The 18,912-nt window shown below is 56.4% G+C and overlaps 2 protein-coding genes across 2 annotated transcripts; both read left to right on the forward strand.

Annotated features, from left to right (window-relative positions):
* Nucleotides 1-4,859: 4,859 nt before the first annotated feature.
* Nucleotides 4,860-6,697, forward strand: OTOS (otospiralin). The gene is made up of 4 exons (XM_014842903.3): nucleotides 4,860-5,272; nucleotides 5,545-5,646; nucleotides 5,795-5,821; nucleotides 6,430-6,697. The coding sequence occupies exons 2-4, from the start codon at nucleotides 5,589-5,591 to the stop codon at nucleotides 6,612-6,614; spliced, it is 270 nt and encodes an 89-aa protein (XP_014698389.2). The 5' UTR covers nucleotides 4,860-5,272; nucleotides 5,545-5,588; the 3' UTR covers nucleotides 6,615-6,697.
* Nucleotides 6,698-10,531: 3,834 nt separating this feature from the next.
* On the forward strand, nucleotides 10,532-15,902 carry COPS9 (COP9 signalosome subunit 9). The gene is made up of 3 exons (XM_014842852.3): nucleotides 10,532-10,770; nucleotides 12,658-12,730; nucleotides 15,638-15,902. The coding sequence occupies exons 1-3, from the start codon at nucleotides 10,708-10,710 to the stop codon at nucleotides 15,673-15,675; spliced, it is 174 nt and encodes a 57-aa protein (XP_014698338.1). The 5' UTR covers nucleotides 10,532-10,707; the 3' UTR covers nucleotides 15,676-15,902.
* Nucleotides 15,903-18,912: the final 3,010 nt, after the last annotated feature.

The following is an 18,912-nucleotide window of genomic DNA, read 5'->3' on the forward strand; positions in this document are numbered from 1 at the left end:
TGTAGAGGGGCTGGGCGTGCATCCCAGGTCAGGGTGTGTGATGGAACAGGGAGGCAGGTGGTCGGACGCTCCGTGCAGCAGCCATTCCTGGGCCTGGGCTGGCATTCCTGCTCCAACTTTTGCTGTCAGCTCCGGTGGGTCTCCCACTGGGAAAGCCTCAGTTTTCTTGCCTATAGAATGGGGACAATAGGAACACCTTCGACAGTACCTGGAGTCCAGGATGGCCCATGGAGGGGCCTGGAACAGAGCACATGCTTGGAGAACTCTAGCTGTGACATTGTCAGGCCCTTAGCAGGTGGAGCGGGTTCCATGGGGGGAGAACACCCCAGGGCTGGGACCACTGAGTCAGCCTCTCGTGTTCTATCACACAATGAGGTGACTAAATGCTCTGGTCACCGTGCCTTGTGGCACATATTGCTCTGTGGTCCATCTTCGGCAGGAGTGTAGATCTGGGTTCGGCTCCCAGACCAGCCTTGGAGCTCTGGACTCTGTGCCCTCAAGTGACACATGTGCCTGGAGGACCGAGAAATACACGGGTCTCAGGGCAGCTCTGAGTCCACCTCACTCCTCCCGCGCCCTTCCTCAGCCTCAGCTGCGGCCGTGAGTTCCACCCAGGCCTCACCTGCTCAGCAGCGCCATCTCCTGCAGCGCCCACCCCAGTCCCACTCCTCTGAGATCCCAGCGCCAAGGCCCAGGCGCCCAGTGGGCATGCGGAGTGGGGGGAGGTAACTCCCATGGGGCAACTCCCAACGGATGGAGACAGAAGACAATGCATAAACGCTTCTCCTCCTGGTCTGAGGTCTCAGAAGACCCTGGTGGGCACCAGCTGCTCACAGCAGTGCCAGGCGACAGCACGCCCGTGTTCCAGCTTCCCGCTGCTTCTGATCACAGCCCCACCCCGTCTCCCACCCCTGCTCCCTGGGGTTGCTTCCCAGATAAAGTGTGCATGCACGTGTGTGCACACACACACACTAAGACAACACAGAGTCAGTCTTGCCGTGTCGGGGTGTGACTTACGGAAACTCTCGGTACCGGGAAGGAGGAGGGTGAACGGGGAACTCCCATGTTCTCTCCTGTTGCTCTCCCAGGCGGGGACTGTGGACCTCTTCCTCCAGGTCCCTTTCCTCTCATCCAGCCAGGGCCGCACCTACGGCCTTGGACATGATTCCTGCACCACCCTGGTGCTGAGGCCCTGGGCTGGGGGCACGGTGGGCGTGTCGTGAGCTCCAGGCACTCGTCACAGCTCTCACCCAAAACCAATGCTTCTCTCTCCCAAGTCATAGGCCTTTGAGGGCACTGCCCCGCACCCCGTGTCCCCATCCCTGGCCCCAAGGTCCCCAGGCCCCAAGCCTGAGAGAAGAGGGGCTCTGCCATCAGTGGCCCACCCCACCTCTCGGCCCCATTAGGTTCTCTCTGTGACGAGCCCGGCTGGACCAGCTCTAGATGGCTATGGAAACCCGGGGTGTGCTGGGCCAGGAAGCTTGCTGACTGGGGGAGCTCAGGGCTGCAGGGCACCTGCCTGTCCCGTGTAATGACCGTGACCCTCCAGCTCCAGGAGGAAGCATCTTCTTCCAGGAAGATGGAAGATGCAGGGCTGGAGCCCCTTCTCACTGCCAGTCTGTGCCCAAAGCCTTGGGTCCTGGCCAGAGCCCATGCACGGAGCCCAGGGCTGGGGTGCCCCATGCTGTGCTGCCTAAGATTGCCAGATTCAGCAAATAAAAATGCAGGTCACCCAGTTAGACTAGGATTTCAACAATCAAGGCATATTTTTTCCATATTGGGGCATGCTCTACTTATCTGTCCACCCCAGGGTGCTGCCGGGACCCTGCTGCCTGGTCTCATTCCACCCCAGGCCAGGGTCTCCTCTGCTCAGCAGGAGCTTTCTCACAGAGCAAACTGGGGGCCGGTCAGAAATTCTCACAAATCGGCTAAAGGGAAGGAGGATTTTTAGGAAGAATCATATAGGACTTGGACATCTTAGCTTCCATATCTATTCTGTACCTTCGCTGGCCAGTCTTTCACTGTCTGTTCTGGCATAATCCGCCTTATGGGGCCCAACCTCGCGATTCCAGTGAGGATGGCGCCCCCTGGAGCCCACTCCTGGATGTGCTGTCTTTGATTTTGGGTTTGGGTTTCCTCAGAACGCAGGCATCTGAAGGCAGGTCTGTCCAGATTCTCAGGACTTTGGTTTCAGTCTTTCCGAGCTGTCAAACCCACGTCTAACTTGACAGTAAGTCCCAGCACGTTCGCGCCGGGGTGACCTTTCCAAGGCAACTTAGTTTTCAAGCACGAAACTGTTCACATTCACTAGATTCCATGATGTTTCATTAAATTCTTGTCTTTTTTTTTTTTTTTTTTAAGATGGGCACCTGAGCCAAACCTGTTGCCAATATATATATTTTTCTTTCTGCTTTTTCTCCCCAAATCCCCCTGGTACATAGGTGTATATTTTTAGTTGTGGGTCCTTCTGGTTGTGGCACGTGGGACGCCGCCTCAGTGTGGCCTGACGAGTGGTGCCATTTCCCCGCCCAGGAGCCGAACCAGGGAAACCCCGGGCTGCCGCAGCAGAGCACGCAAACTTAACCACTTGGCCACGGGGCTGGCCCCTAAATCCTTTTCTTAAGTGACGAGTACTGTTGGAAATGGTGGGTTTGGGAACAAAGTAGGTGAGGGGCATCCCATCACCTTGTGGGAGCAGAGGGGCAGGTGCTTCTCGGGGGGACCTGGGTGGTCAGCAGGTTTTGTGGATGGAGTGGAGGACAGCACAGCCAGGCGCTGGTGCAGACGCCCAGGGACAGCCAGGTGAGCGGCCTGCAGGACTCGGCTCTCACATCAACTAGATGAACCTGGCCCAGCACTGACCTGACCCGCGTGTCCAGTCCGTCCGTGCTCTCACCCAGCCCCACCCACCTGGCACCAGGAGCTGTTCCAGGCCTGGGACACTCGGAGGCTCTCAAGGAGCCACGGCCTCGGAAAGGAAGTGGCCAGAACGCATAACCAACCAGGACGGCAGTGTCACCTGCTGGGACTGAGGACATGGGACAGAGTGACTGTGGGCTGGGAGATGGCAAGGGCTCCAGGGGAAGCGAAGTTCCTGGGCTTGGGGAGGGGCAGCGAGTGAGGCCCCCGGCGCTTAAGCAGCTGGCACATTCCAGGGGCCCAAAGGCAGGCTGGCAGAGGGGACCCAGGGAGCCAGCCAGCAGCCAGGGCTGAGGTTCCCAGGCAGGACTGTGTGAGCAGCCTGGATGCTTCCAGAAGCAGATCAAAGTCATGGGTGGGGCCGAGCTGATGGTGGCGATGGGAGGGGTTAAGGAAGGAGGAACGTCCAGGAGGCACGATGCGGGGAAGGCTGTGTGCAGGAGGATCTGTGGCTTTACAGCTCAATAAGGAACAAGGGTCTGGTTGTGCTGGGACAGCTGAAAGGACTGTGGCCCAAGGTGCCCTGCCCGCCCTTCCAGGAGATCCGAGACGGGACACACTTGGTGTTCCCAAGATGGGCAGCAGGGGGCGCCCTGAGACCTCCTAATCAGAGCCTCTGGAGGGCCGGTCTGGGAAGACACGCCCAGGCCTCACCTGGTCCAGGTGAAGCAGCTGAGGGGACCACGCACCAACCTTCAGAGGGAAGGCTCCCTAGGCCGGCCGCCCCGGCTCACTCCCTTCCTGCACTGCTGGAGGAGCCCACGTCCTGCCCCTTCTCCCCGCCCAGTTAGCGTGGGAGGCAGACAGGGTGGCCTTTGTCCATTTGGCCCCAGGCAGGCGGGGCATTCAAAGGCCTCCAACATGTCAGCAGGAAGGCCCTATGCAGGGTCAGGGGAGTGGTTGGGGAGCAGGGAGCTGACCCCTCCACTCCCCCCAGAAGGGGTAGTCAACCAGGCTTGGGGGGCGGGGTGGGGGGCCAGGGGCAGAGGGAGGGATGTTCCCCGAACTTGATCCCTCAGCCCCACCCCAGACCCATCATGTTAGAATCCTGTGTTGGGGGGGCTGGGGGCTGAAATCCCAAAAATGTAAAAGCTCTGCAGGTGGTCCCCAAGGGCAGCCAGGGTTAAAACCTCTGCTTTAGACAATGGCTCTCAAAGCCGGGCCAGGTCCTGCTCAGCACCACCGGTAACGTGAGAGAAATGCAGAGCCCTGGGCCCATCCCAGAGCTCTTGAATCAGAGCTCTGAGAGGTGGGGGCCAGGGATCTGCGTTCTAACACGTCCTGCAGGTCATTCTGACACCAGGTGCTCCAGGTGGTTCTGACACCAGGTCCTGCAGGTGGTTCTGACACCAGGTGCTCCAGGTGGTTCTGACACCACGTCCTCCAGGTGGTTCCGACACCAGGTCCTCCCAGTGGTTCTGACACCAGGTGCTCCAGGTGGTTCTGACACCAGGTCCTCCAGGTGGTTCTGACGCCGCCCAGGTAGAGAACCTGCCCAGGCCTCACAACCCTACATGTGCTCTGGGGGCCAGCAGCATGGGCCTCTCCTGGGAGCTTGTCAGGAATGCAGAGTCCCAGGCTCTCCCCCCGAGCCTGCTGAACCAGAACGTGCATTTTAACAGGACCCCTGGGCGATCTGTATATAGCGTGAGAACCACTGCTCTGGGATCCCACTGAACAAGCACAACACAAAGCTGGGTGTCCCAGGTGTCATCAGAGCAGCTGACCCAGAGATCCTTGGAGTCACTGATCGTGTCCTGGGGCTGGAATAGCTGCCTTCCCCACCACAGACTTCATCACTACGCGTAAGCAGGAAGGTGCTCGTCTGGAGACGAGAAGTCAGGCTGGACATGCACGCTTCCTGCCCACGACTCTGCTCAAGCGTGTCCTGTCCACAGGGACCACTGCTCCAGGGCCGCTAGTGGCTCCCAGAGGGTCTGGTCCTGCCTGCCTGTCCCCGAGGGCAGCTCTGTGATCACCTGCTCCCGTAGAGGGCGATCTCAGCCCCAGTATCAGACTTGGAACATCTTTCTCTCCTGTGGCGAGGAAATTGGGTTTATTTCCAGTACCAATCTTGAATTCAGTCCTAAAAATCTTACAAGTGGCCTGTGAATAGAGGTTTCTCTCCGAGTTTGAACTTTGGATCAGATTCTCCGAAGTGGACTCCTGTGATCCAGCTGCCAGCAAGGTCACAGGAGCCCTCAGTCCTGTGGTCGCGGATGAAATATTCAGTTTGACGGTTCAGTAGGTGTCGTCTCCCTCCTCATCCCGTCCCGGGCCTTTATAAGGAGGAGCCTGTGCCCTGGCAGCAGATGCCCAGCGGCAGCAGGGCTGGGGCTGAGCGGACAGCCAGGTAAGCTGGGGAGGGAGACTGCGCCCTGGGGCAGACAGGGGGTGGGTGGGACGGCTTCTTCAATCGTTAAAATTAAATCAGGCCAACAGAACCATGCGGTCAATCTCCGTGTAATGATGTGAAGACACTGAAACTGAAATTGCTGTGAAAACACTGAGAACTTGTCTTCATACCATCTCTTTCTTCCCAGGCGTTGCCCATTGGGGGGTGGGGGAAGAGCGGGGGCCCTGGGCGGGGGGTGGTCTCACCCTTCTGAGTTCCTCCTGCTGCAGGGGCACCTGAGCATCATCGTCGGTCCAGGACGTGCCTGGGGAAGATGAAGCCCTGCCTGGTGCCCGTAGTGGCCCTCTGCCTCCTGCTGGGGCCTCTGGCGGGTGAGGGGCTGCTCTGCTCTGTCCCCCTGTGCTCTCGCCTCTGCTCTCCCATCGCCCCCCATCCCTGACACAGCTTTGGCAGCTGGTGTGCTGTGGGGTCCTGCCCTGGGGAGCCCTCCTGGGTGATTGCTCTCCTCTTCCATTGCAGGGGCCAAGCCTGTGCAGGAGGAGAGAGGTACTGTATTTCCTCCCATTTCTTTTCTCCCATGTCTCCAGGTTAGGGGTCGGGGGAGAGGAGGTTGCTGGGTGGGAGCTGGCCTCTTATCCCAGCAGATGAAGGGGAGCCCTGGGTCAGCTCGAGGCCGAGAACAGGCGGAGGGACTGGAGCTTCTTCCTCAGGCCCTGTCCTCAAGCCACCTAGGGGCACACCGGCCAAGACCCTCTAAGCTCCTGAGGACCCCGACATTCCCACCCATAGAATGACCTCACTCCTGCAGCCCTCCCACCCCTGACTCCTACCTGGGTGCAGAAATCTCCAGACTCTCGGGCTGGGGGCTGTGGTCTCCACTGAAGTCCCCCCAGGACACCCCACATCTCCCTCTCTGTCCTCTTCCTCCTCTGTCCCGCAGACCAGGAGTCCCCCACTGTTCCTAGGATGACCAGGCTCTGGGTACTTCCACGGAGGACATGGGATGGCCCAGGCGCTGCTCCCAGCTGGGAGGGTCCCTTCACTGGGATGGTTCTGCTGGGCACCTCTATCTGCCCGAGGCATCTGTAGAGGGGTGGCTGCCTGGCAGGACATGTGGAGACAGCCCCTGAGGCAGGCTGCCGTGTGTCTTTCAGACCCCTATGCGGAGCCCCTGGCCATGCCCTACTGGCCTTTCTCCACCTCTGACTTCTGGAACTACGTGCAGGAATTCCAGGCCCTGGGGGCCTACCCACAGCTGGAGGACATGGCCCGCACCTTCTTTGCTCACTTCCCCCTGGGGACCACCCTGGGCTTCCACGTCCCCTACCAGGAGGAGTGAGGATGGAGCCTGGTGCCCCGGGGCAGGCAGGACACCCAGGGGCACTTGGGTCTGGCCTCCTCCTCAATAAACTCATGACTTAAGATGCACAACAGACGCTTGTGGTTCTTTTTTCAAGAAACAGCTCCACTCAAGACCCATTTACTTCTTATTTGACAAATCAAACCTTTGACTATTCGTGAACACTTCTTTAATAAGCACATGCACAATTTCTGTCCACACAGCATCAACAGCCGCTCTGGCTCAGGACTCCTTGCTTCAAAAAGGTGACACATATGTCACCCTCTCATTAACCCTCACAGTGACCCTATGAGGGGTGCTGCAGGTCCCCCAGAGTGTGGGTGGCGAAACTGAGGCAAACAGCCACCAGGTGGCCACTTGACTTGTTGATGGGACCCAGATCCTGTCCAGGCAGCCACACCCCAGAGTCCCCACCCTTGACCACTAAGCTGGGTAGCAGCCAGACACCCAGGGCCCCCCCCGCCCCCGCCCCCGCCCTGGGCTGCAGGCCCTGCCTGGATGGCCACCCCTCACACCCGGCACATGCCTGAGTGCGGTTCACACCAGGACAGCAGGAACCCCATCTGTGAGGAAGGCCAGGGGCCTGGGCACACTGCTGCCAGCTCAGGAACTGTGGGAAGAGACAGGGCTGCCTGACCTGGACACTCCGGACGGAGAGGATGGACAGACAGGCAGCATGGATGGTTGCTCAGGGACCATCCTCTCGCACCGAGGCGGCCTCTCTGTACAGGGTGAGCCCACAGGCAGGGTGTGCGCCCTGAAGACCCAGCAGGCCACACCCCATCAGAAGGGGAAGAAACTGCTGATGGGCTGCAGCCAGCTTCCATTCTAAAATAAGAGAGCAGAAAATACTATTTAACTATAGATACTCGTGTTTACACTAGCATCTAACTATAGAAACTATTACACGTAGTGAGGAGCCCATAGGGTTTTGCGAAACGTGTGTCACATGTTATCTTTGGGTGGAAACACGTGGTGGGAAGTGGATTTGTCCTGCGTGTAGTCCGAAAGGCCTGGCAGGTTGTCCTTCAGGGTGAGCGAGGGGATTTCTGCTGCTCAGAGGGGAACTCACTCAAGTCATCTCAAGTAGGGCAGGCTGCTAGGAGTTCTCAAAGTGACCAAGGAGGGGAGTGTCTTGGAACCAGCTGGGCTGCGAGGGACCTGGAAAAGGGGCAGTGGCCGCAGAGCCCAAGGCAGCCCCACTTGCTCCAGCCCTCCAGCGAGGCTTCCTGTCCTCTTATCGCCACCTCCTGTCCCCAGCCACAGAGTTCTCTCCCCAGGCCCCAGGTTAAATTCTCAAGGAGAGTCTTCTGGTTGGCCCAAAGCCAATAAATTCTTAGTCTCTTTCTTTCCTTTCTTGAGCTAGTTCAAATTTGGTTTCTGTAAATTAGCTGCAATAAAAGAAAAAGAAGTCCTGATTCATACAGTAGCTGCGCGTGAGGATTGGTCTTAGGTTCCCGTTGGGGACAACTGGGCCTCGACCAAACATAGCAGACAAAACCCACCATTTATAGTGGGATTTCCAGCACACCAGGAAACCCACCTTTACAGAGTGTCTAGTCGTGTGTGTGTGAATATTTACACTTACATTCAGATTTCTCTGCTCCCAGTTGGGTAAGCATTGAAGAATGACGCCCCAGCTTCCTCCCTGTGGGCTGCTCAGAAGGACTGAAGTCTGGGGTGCCTTTCTGGGAAGCCCCCATGGGGTTCTGACTGGGACTGTGTCCCCTCTCGAGTGTCAGCAGTACCCCACAACTGCCCCGGACGCAAGGGTGCATTTATGTCTCTTCAAAGGCCCAGCTGTCCTCCCTCTTTTCTCAGAGGAAGAAACCCCCACCCCAAGCCACCCTCAGCAGACCCCTACCTGCCTACCTCGCAGCCCCCTGGGCCCCTCAGTCCCATATTTAAGACTCAGACTTGGCTGTGCCCCTCCCTGTGCACCCCAGCACACAACAGGCTCCGTTCTCTTCTATGAACCCCCTCTTGGTTTCCCCTCGCAGTCAGATATTGTGGGGGACCCCTTCACTTCCTGCCCCACGACCCCAACCCCCTTCACCTCTCAATGCTCTACTGCTGAGCTCCTTGCCAGGAACAAGGGCACTGTCTTCTCATCCCTGCTGGAGTCGCTGATGCCCTGGGGAACCACACACCCTCTGTACGCGGCAGTTGACAGTCAATGCCTGTGTCCTGGGGCAGTCAGGAGTAGAGTCCGGTTCACTCTCAAAAGGATGTGGGCTGGATGTGGTCACCCACAGACGAGCCAAATCCACTGAGTGCTCTCAGGGCTCCTCTTAACCGACACTGTCCTTCCACCTCTGTGACGACACACATCCCTGCTCCTCCTCCCCATGAACGTCAGTGTCACCTGGGGTGGGCCCTGGACCCCTCTCTCCTGGCAGATATCACCCCTCCATGGGAATGGGGGCCCCCCTGTTTCGAAACCACTGAGAAGAGGAGCCTCTTGGTGGCCACCGAGTCACGGTTTCGTTGGTCCGACTTTCACTGGGGTGCTTGGGGGTGATCCGTGTCGCCGTGACATCTGAGGCTCACCCACACGTCCAGTCACTTCTCACTTCTCCCCGGGCCCTGCACTGTCCACTCAGGCCTGGCCCAGGCCACAGTTCCCCAGTCTCGGCTCAATTTCTCTCTCCCTGGAGCCACCCTCTCCCTCCCCGTCTCCCCGTCTTCTCCAGCAGCCCAGAGCCTACCTGCTTCTTAAAGTCGAGCTCAAGGCTCAAGCGTCTCCCCGTCTCCCTCCTCTCCTTCCCTTCCCCGACCTTCTCCTCTCCCTCCTGCTCTCCCTTCTCTTCCATTCACACCCTTTTTAAAAAATTGTGATAAAATACATACAACATAAAATTTACCATCTTAACGATTTTAAAGTGGCATTAAGTGCACTCACATTGCTGTGCAGCCATCACTGCCATCCATCTCCACTCTTTCATCTTCCCCAACTGAAACTGTCTCCATTAAACACTAACTCCTCATTCTCCCCTCCATCTAGCCCTTGGCACCCATCATTCTACTTTCTGTCTTTATTGATTTGACTACTCTAGATACATCATACAGGTGGAATCATACAGTATTTGTCCTTTGGGGACTGGCTTATTTCACTTAGCATAATATCCTCCAGGTTAGTCTATGTTGTACCTTTTCCTTCCTTTCTAAGACTGAATAGTATTTCATTGTATGCATATATCACATTTTGCTCATTCATTCAAATGTTGATGAATACCCCAGTTGCTTCCTCGTTTCAGCTATTGGTAATAATGTGGCTATGTACATGGGTGTGCAAATGATCTCTTGGAGACTCTGCTTTCCTTTCTTTTGCATGTAGGCCCAGAAGTGGGATTGCTGGATCATATGGTAATTCTACTTAATTTTTGAGGAACCACTATAGTGTTTTTCACAGCGGCTGCACCATTTTACATTCCCACCATCAATGCACAAGAATTCCAATTTCCCCACATCCTCACCAACACTTGTTATTTTCTGGGGGTTTTATAGCAGCCATTCTAATGGGTATGAGCATCTTTTCACGTGCATTTGTATATCTTCTTTGGAGAAATGTCTATTCAAGCCCTTTGCCCAGTTTTGAATCAAGTTGTTATTTTGTTGTTGAGTTTCCTGAGTTCTCTATATAGTCTAGATATTAGCCCCTTAGACACATATAATTTGCAAATATTTTCTCCCATTCCATGGGTTTTCTTTTAACTCTGTTGACCATTCACATTCCTTAATAGGCATTTCTCCGGCACTTCTCTGTGCCAGGTCTGTGGCCGCGGGACACCAAGAAGTCACTGCCCAATTTCCCTTACGCGCTGACAGGCACGCAGGAGAGCCGGTCCACCCTAACCGGACCAGGGCCGGTTCTTCGGGTCCAGACCAATGAGAGAAGGGAACCATAGAGTCGGCAGTCCTCCGGCGTCTAGACCTGCCGGACAGAGGCAGGGGAAACCACAGAGTCGGCGGCCCTCCGGCGTCTAGACCTGTCGCAGCGGAGCGCGCACCGGAAGGGGTGGCTGGCGTGCCGGAAGTGGGCCGGGACGCCTGCAGCGGCGCGGGGCTGGAGATGAAGCCGGCGGTGGACGAGATGTTCCCCGAGGGCGCCGGGCCCTATGTGGACCTGGACGAGGTGGGGAGGCCCCTGCGGGCCGCGCGGGAGTGGAGGCCGGGGCCAGCTGTCGGGCGCGCCGGGCCTGGAGCGAGAGAAGGCGGCGGCCTGCGCAGGCCCCGCTCCCGTCTTGCACTCCCGGCGAGTCCGGCCTTAGACGCTCCGGGGGACGGCGCTCCCGGGACCGCTGGCGTGGGAATGACCCAGGACGGGGCTCGAGCCGCGGCGGGTGACGTGGGCGGGAGTTTGCTCTGGTTGCGTGCTGTCAGGAGGTGGGGGCATCCCTGGGTGGGCGTCCTAGAGTGACTCCTGTCTGGGACGGGGGAAGACGAGCAAGGCGGCCCCCAACCTGGGAGCTGGGAGCGGGGTGCTTGGCGTTTCTCTGGTTGCGCGGTGACCTGGTTTTCCTCTGCTGTTATACACCATGACGCTCCCGGAGGTCAGGGTCTCATTTTCTCTTTCTCAAAGCTTGAAGGGGACAGTCCCAGTCCCTGTGTCCCCGGAGGGCACGGTATGATAGAGGCTGATTGCAAATACTGGGCGTGGTAGAAGGTTGGAGGTGGCTTGATGGAGGCACACGCGGGCCTTTGGGGTGGCCCAGCACAGGCTTACAGGAGGAGCTGACAGCACCCAGATGCTGAAGGATATGCTGGGGTTTGCCGAGTACACGGGGGTGGAGGAAGACGACCTGGCAGGAGTGGAGTCCTGCAGGGGTCTAAGGGAAGGGGCTGTCGTGTAGTTTAACGTGGCGGGTCTTAAGGCGCTGGAGAGAGGGGAAGCAGTGAAGCTGGAGAAGGTGGCACGGGCAGATTGTGAAGCGGCCTGTAGCTGTGCTGGGATGGGTGGGCTCCCTCCACCCGACTCCTGAAGCACTTCCACTGACCCTGGCTTCTCAGTCCCGTTCTAAAGGCATGCCATAGGCAGCTTGGAACCACTGGAGGGCTTTACATGGGGGAGCGAGAGGCTCTGATTTGCTTTGTAGCATGGGCACCCTGGTGAGTTTGGGGGGTGAGGGCATGGAATCATGCAAACAGGAAGACGGAGCCTTGAAGAGGGTCTGAACGAAGGTGATGCCTGTAGCTGGAAGTAGCAACAAATTGACACAGTGTGTACGTGGTAGAGTCCGCTTGGCTTACACTGGTGTTGGGAAGGGAGGGGTGGCTCAGAAGAGAAGGGAGGGGGCTGAGGGTTCTGGGCTTGTCTCTTGGGTTCCTCAGATCAGCCGCAAAAGGGAGCACGGGAGATGCTCAGCACCTTGAGAACCCACACAAGGTGGAACAGATGGCCTTGGGAATGTTGGAGTCAGGGCAGCAGCAGGGACCTGTGGGCTAGCGGGCGAGGGTGCTGCCATCAGAGGACTCTGCTCCGAACGTCACGGTGTGACTCTAAACAAGATTCAAAATCCTGAGCTCATCAGCTTGCCCAGCTTTGGTTGTGCCACGGTTAACTGCCGGCATAGGGTTGTGGCCGTAGGAGGTACTGTGATGGCAGCCCCTCCAGAACCCAGGTCAGCAGGTCAGTTTCCTAAGGGACATGGTGTAATTCTCAGAAGCAGCAGGCAGCCATCCAGAGCAGAGAAGTCATCAGGCTCAGTTCCGCACGTGTTTCTGGCCTCTGTGGCAACGCCTAGTAGGGAATTGGAACTGTTTACGGAGAAGTGGTAGTGTGTAGGGCAATGGCAGGATTCTATGTCTAGGAATGTAAGACCCGAGGAGACCTTCAAAATAATTCCTTGGAATGCTGCCCCTCCCCCCAACTTCCTTCCTCTGGAACTAAATTTTAACTCAGCCCTGGGCACTCTTCTGTCCCCCACCTTCCTCCGCCTTGGAGTGGCATGAGCCCTGTAAGGCACTCACCACCTGTTCTCAGAAAACCCTGCTAACACAGCCTTATGTTTCCCTTCCCCAGGCGGGAGGCAGCACCGGGCTCCTGATGGACTTGGCCGCCAATGAAAAGGCAGTTCATGCCGACTTCTTTAATGGTAAGGATGCCGGGCAGGGGAATGCCAGTTTTAATCGGAATGTTTCTTCTGCAGGTTATGCACTGGCGCAACTTGTGACGTGAACGATTAGGATCAGAGTAAAGCCCAGGTCCGGTGCCGTTCTCGGAACGCAGTACAGTCCATCTTAAGTGACAACACGAGCTGTTAGCACTGCCAGTCAGCCCTATTTTTAGGAGAGAAGAATGGCATAAACTTGCTCCCAGTCTTATATTCCAGTAGTTGCATTTGAGCTCCAGGCCTGCTTTTGGACGCCTGAACCTACATTGGGGTCTTGTCCATTGCTTGTGACACTGGACACAGGCGGAGGAACCCATCTGGCTTTCTCATCTCCACTCTCTGCTAGTGGCTGGTTTTCTTTCCTTCCCCTTTGTGCCCACTGGATTCTTGCCCCCTCGCTTCCTTTGTAGAATAACAGCCGCGCTCCAGCTTCCCCCTTCCCTTTTCTCTGAACTAGGACCCGTTTGTACTGAAGAGCTCTAATGCTGGTTACCAAGAGCGTGGGAGGAGTTTTACCAAACAGGTGGTGAGAAGCTACCTAAATGACATCTTCATGTTGGGGGCTCTTTCTCTTGCTCTCTTGGATTTCTCAAGGCCTTGTTCCCACAGATCATAGGAATCTGTCCTAAGGGTTCTGATGGTAAGCAGAAACACAGTGGTTTTCTTAGGCGAGTCAAGTGGTGTTTTCTCCCTTTGTCATCCTTCTTTCATCCAAGGTCCCTGCCTTTGCAAAGTTCTGTCCCTGGGTCACGGCTGCTAGGATGTTATCTTGCCATGTTGGTTTTTAATGTACCAAAGACCCTCTGGGGCCTGAGTCCACGGTTTTGTCTGGCTTCTTTTCAGCTAGTTTTTGTCCAAAAGGAGAGGCCAGGCTGCCTAATTAGGTACCATCTTCACAGAGAGCCCAGCTGCTCCCCTGAGGCAACGTCCTGGCTGCCACCAATGCGTGTCAGAACTGAGGGAAGCCACATTTGAGCCAGGCCTGTGGGACTGAGTTGCATTTCTCTGAACTCTCTAGACAGGCAGGTGTGGGGACAAATTGTGCAGAGGTACCTGCCCTCCAGGGCCGTCACTGGGAAAGCACAGCTCACACAGGCCACTCTGGAGGTTTCTCACCCCTGCAGGTTGTGTGCTCCCTGACGCCAGCCCGGTCCTCTCACATGTTTCGAGGATCTCCCTCAGCCCCACTTGTTCTCTGCCAGCCCTGGGTTAGAGACAGCGGCTCTGTTCTAGAGTTCAAGTTCACTTGGCTTCCAGAAACAGCGCGTGCCTTCTGCCAAGAAGAGGTCTGTGAGGGGGGCCCAGGCCGACCTGCCGAGTGAGCATCAGGCCGCATGAGTGATTTAGGGCCCTTTCTCCCTCTGTCTGCGCTGGGAAGGGAGGACCAGAGCAGCCTTGCGCCCGTGTTGGCCTGCCTACCAGCAGAGTTCACGAGGTGCCTGCTGCCCCGTCGGGTGGTGACGGCTCAGGTGCTCAGGAAGCTGTTTACTGTGAGACGGCGTGGGCTTTGCAAGGGCTTCTGAGCCCTTGTTACTCGTCGAGCAGGGGCTTCGATGGCCTGTGAGCCCCAGCGCAGCACGGTTGTGACCGTGGATGAAGCTCGCCCTCCTCACTCACTGTGCTTTACCAGTCGTGGAGCGCTAGACGAGGCGGCAGGCAGCGACAGCTCTGTGACGAGAGCCCTGTCAGGGCTGGGCAGCAGTGTTTCTAGCAGCATATCCGAGGGCAGTTTCACAGGACGTGACACCTGAGCAGAGTCTGAAGCGTGTGAGGAGTTAGCTGGGGACGGGGACTGGGAAGAAAGTGCTCAGGGCTGCAGGACCACAGGCCAGGCCAGGCAGTGAGGGAAGGCAGGGGCGTTGGTGGGACTGAGTACGTCTTTGTGGCTGGGGAGCTGGACCCTCTCCATGGCCGGAGATGCATGGGGACCCCACCGTCCCATGAAGACAAAGTGTGGTGATGCAGGTGGGGCTGCTGCTGCCTCGTGTTCCAGCGCAGGCTCTTTCTGTGTTGTCATTCACGGTGCACGTTTTCAGTGCATGCCACACATGGTACGTGGGTTTAGCTCTTCTCCCATTGTGAAAGGAACGCCTGCCAGGGGTAGGGAATACGCAAACAAGTAGACAGAAGGACAAAATGACTGTGACTTTGACCTCCCCTTGTGGTAAGTAGTGCGCTGTGAGGCTGTGGCCTTTCTTCCTGTAGGAAGGGGCTCGGACTGTGTCGGTCAGACTCCCTTAAAGGGAGTCGTTCACGTGTCTCGTCCTTCCGCTGCCTTCCCCTGCCCACCCTCTGTGCTTTCACTAACACAATGAGGGGCATGGTGGCTTGTGCCCGACAGCATGTGCCCTTCAGCTGCCTCGGCTCACCTCCACGTCAGCCTCACTTCCATGTCAACCTCTCCTCTGCGTCAACCACTCCTCTGCGTCAGCCTCTCCTCTGCGTCAGCCTCTTCTCTGCGTCAGCCTCACCTCCGCGTCAGCCTCACCTTCACGTCACCCTCACCTCCGTGTCAGCTGGAGCAGAGCCTTGGCCACCGTACACTCAGAGGTGCAGGCGCTGGTGCTGCCATATCACACGGTGCTCAGTCATGGCTGCGAGGTGGTCACCCACGTGGTCCAGGACAGGCCTGCATGAGTTTTCTTAAGATTGTCATCTAATCAGAAACACGATTAAAGATGCATTCTAGACTCCTCTGTCCCCTCGGACTCCATCTGTGAGCTTTGGTTGGATAAATTAAGAGTCTGTCATGGGAACAGTCCCTTATTTAATTAGGTTGTTTACTGTTTTCTCTCTATTTTGAATGACTGTGTAATTGATTTTGAAGTTATTTCCTCAGTTGTTTACTTTGTGCACCCTGTTAATATGTGGGTTTGTTCGTTTGGGTAGATTTTGAAGATCTCTTTGACGACGACGATATCCAGTGAGATCCTGCCCGGCGGTGCGTGCTCAAGCCTTTGTCTCGTAGTGGTGTGGTGGATCTCCTCAACGGACAATTTCAGATGGTTCTAAAGAACTTGTGGAAATCACTTGAAATTAGGAGATGGTTAACTGGGAAAGAGAAGGGTGGTTTTAACCATCTGGATGAGGCCTATTGATCTCTGAGTGTGACCAGCTTTTGTTCTGACTTCAATTAAAAAAAGCGATGTCATCACGTGCAGGGTCATTTTCATTCTTGCATTTTTGAGTGAATGTTGCAATCCCTGAAAGTCTCTTCGTGTGTGTACACGCATGTGTTGACACAGAGAAACGTTTGTCAGCATGGAAATACACAGAGCACTTTTTTTCAGTACGCAGTATTGAGTCGTTCTCATGGCTCCTGGGTTGTGAGGTGGTGTTTGTGTTACACGGAGCACTTTTTTTTCAGTACGCAGTGTTGAGTCGTTCTCATGGCTCCTGGGTTGTGAGGTGGTGTTTGTGTTACACGGAGCAGGCTGCACCGGTGGCCTCCTGGCAGCCCTCTGCAGCCTGTCCCCTGGGCCCCGTCGTTCCCCTGTGGGCCACATGCACTGTGCGTTTCCCCAGCACGGTGGGGCCTCACGTTCTCCCGCCGTAACATGAGAGCATCTGCTGTCCCAGAACTGAGGCTCGAAGAAGCAGGACAACCAGATCGTGACCTGAGACAGATGCCTTGTCCCTGGAAATGGCTGCTGGAGGATGTAGCAGCTAAAGGGAAAAGGCTTTTCCAAGTTTCCTACGGGTCCAGCTCAGCACTGATAGTGGCTGCCAAGGTTAGGATTGTTATTTCAAGTCAGTCTCAAAGTGAAGAATGTTTCTTCGACCAGGAAATGCCCAGGCCGCATGCCTTCTGTGGTCCCTGTGTCTCAGAGTTAAGCAGAGCACCTAGTGGAGGAACCAGAACATGCCAACCTCCACGTGAGAGCTCACTGCACGACCTCGCCCTGATGGTGTGTCTATGAAAGAGGCCTTTCGCTGAAGACCAGGTGAGACTTTGAACAGATCGAAGGTTACCTCTGCCTGTTTTGTTGTGAGTGCTGAGTGTGTTTCCAGTCTGTCACCTTGATGGAGCTCTTGTCATTTGGTAAAACACTCCACGGCTGAAGCCCGCAGGAGAGCCTGCTGTGCAGCGTGGTTCATTGGGCTGAAACAAGGGCAGCGTCAGAGCCCGCACCCCTGGAAAGACAGAGCTGGGATCATGGCCGGCTGCTGTCTGAGAGCCCTTCCTTGGAGTTCCGTCCGGGGCTGGAACGCGAGCTTGCTGCTCCGTGTTGGAGACTCAGCGTGGGTCTGCGGGCCAGAGTGACCGGATTGCCAGTAGGCGAGGTGCACACAGCCTGTGGTTTTCGAGAGCCGTGTTTCTCAGAGCTGTATTTTACAGTTTGCTAAATGGGTTCCTCGCAATGGATCTAGAAGGTTCTGTAGGATAGAGCTAGGTGTTTGGGTGAATTCTTTAGTGGTCGGGTGGTTACCTCAGTCATCCATCAGTTGAGGTTGACAGCACACAGAGCCCTACGGGGCTTGCCCTGCACAGTGCTAAGGGCTGTGGCCACAGCTCAGACCAGCCGATGGCTGCGCATTGGTCCCTGTGTGCAGCACGTCACCAAGGAGCTGTGGGGTCCTGCCGAGTCAACTCCCTTCTTTGGGCCTCCGTTTCCTCATTGGTAAATGAGGCTCTTGGTCCCTGAGGTGCTTCTAGTTCTTGGATCTCTGATCTTCAATGGGAAGGAATGATCCAGGTGAAGAAAGGAGAGCTGATGCACAGTAACGTGGTGGCATGGTGAGCCCACAGGAAGGGCTGGCGTGGCCCTTCCAGACCAAGGCCATCTGACCCTAGGAGGCTCCGTGTTGGCCTTGAATTGCAGGCTTGTCTAGCGTCAGCAGCTGTATGGATGGTAATCCCTGTGTGTGTGTGTCTCCCGTATTTAGATCTGTGTAAGCTGTAGGCCTCCCTTTCCCGTCACAGAGTCCTTCCAGCGTCCTCAGCACCGTGAGGCCAAGAGACAGAATTTCCACCTCTCCTCTTCCTCATCTCCCTGTGACTTGGCTGTCACTGTTAGGGAATGGACAACACCCTAGTTTTAGCTGACTTTCCTATCTGTGCTGACTAATTTGGGAAAACTCTGGCCATTGTCAGTAATATATTTTCACTTACACTGACAAAAACACATTTTCTCTCTTTTTGTACCTAATTGCCTTGATCACGGAGACCTGTAGGCCAGTCTCTGCCCCGTCTAGGAAGCCCACTGCAGAAGGATCTGCCGCTGTTGACACAGGCTCAGCTGCCGGCCAGGTCGTGGCACATCCGGAAGGCGAAGGATGGCAGGTGGGATCACCTGCTGGCTACTCGGAGAAGCAGCGGCTGAGGGGAGGGAGATGTCTGGGAGCCTGGAGAGACTTGGGTGAGAAAAGAGGAAGCATGCATTGGAGTCCTTGCAAGTGGAAGAACAGGAGTTTGTTGGAAGGACGGGTGAGCAGAGGACAGCTGGCCCCTGGCTCAAGGGCCCCGGGACTTAGGCTGCCTCCTGTCTTACTCTGCCCGTCAGCTTCTTTGGCCCAGTTGATCTTTCTGTGCAGCAGGAAACGTGGTTCCGACAGTGTCCGTGTGGTAGCCCTCCCAGTGTCACCCTCCAGGGCTGTGTGTCCCACGGCAGACACTCTTGGGAAGGCCTCCGATGGCCCACCCTCTGCCATGCCCACCCCTGGCCAGTCAGCCGTGGCCACGCTTCTGGCTGGGGGAGGAGACGCAGCACCCATTCAAACCTCGTAGACTCAGAGAAGGACCTTGTCTCCAGGGGGGTGGGCGTGCAGCGGACGGCCAGCACGCCATGGCTGAGGGGTTATTTGGAGCACATGTCCTGCTAACGTCATGTTCTTAGATCCCTGTGAAGTGACTGCTTCTTAGGAATGAGAGTGCTGATGGGAGGCAGCCCTTTCTACACCACGTGATCAACCACAGGGTCCTGTGGGCCTGGGGTCTCGACTCCGGGCTTGGGAAGGTAACTGGAATAGCCATGTTTTGGTGTTTCAGGCTGTGTTTGAGGACTCAGTCGAGGGCTTTGAAGGAGGCACGGACTTTCCTGCCTTCAGATTTCTCCCACCTGGGGAGGGAAGGCATGTTATCTTTTGTTCAGCCTGTGCACTGGCCGTTTCTTTGACCAGGGAGACACTTTCTGCATTTAGCAGGATTCAGGAAGCCGCTGTGG

Source organism: Equus asinus, chromosome 19, assembly GCF_041296235.1.
Source record: "Equus asinus isolate D_3611 breed Donkey chromosome 19, EquAss-T2T_v2, whole genome shotgun sequence".
In the NCBI taxonomy this organism is placed as follows: domain Eukaryota; kingdom Metazoa; phylum Chordata; class Mammalia; order Perissodactyla; family Equidae; genus Equus; species Equus asinus.

Excerpts from the sequence above, each read along its gene's own strand:
- COPS9 (XM_014842852.3), top strand. The coding sequence starts at position 10,708 with ATGAAGCCGGCGGTGGACGAGATGTTCCCCGAGGGCGCCGGGCCCTAT. Across the intron at positions 10,771-12,657 it reads CCTATGTGGACCTGGACGAG|GCGGGAGGCAGCACCGGGCT; the intron begins GTGGGGAGGCCC and ends TCCCTTCCCCAG. Across the intron at positions 12,731-15,637 it reads TCATGCCGACTTCTTTAATG|ATTTTGAAGATCTCTTTGAC; the intron begins GTAAGGATGCCG and ends TCGTTTGGGTAG.
- OTOS (XM_014842903.3), top strand. The coding sequence starts at position 5,589 with ATGAAGCCCTGCCTGGTGCCCGTAGTGGCCCTCTGCCTCCTGCTGGGG. Across the intron at positions 5,647-5,794 it reads CCTGCTGGGGCCTCTGGCGG|GGGCCAAGCCTGTGCAGGAG; the intron begins GTGAGGGGCTGC and ends CTTCCATTGCAG. Across the intron at positions 5,822-6,429 it reads GCCTGTGCAGGAGGAGAGAG|ACCCCTATGCGGAGCCCCTG; the intron begins GTACTGTATTTC and ends TGTGTCTTTCAG.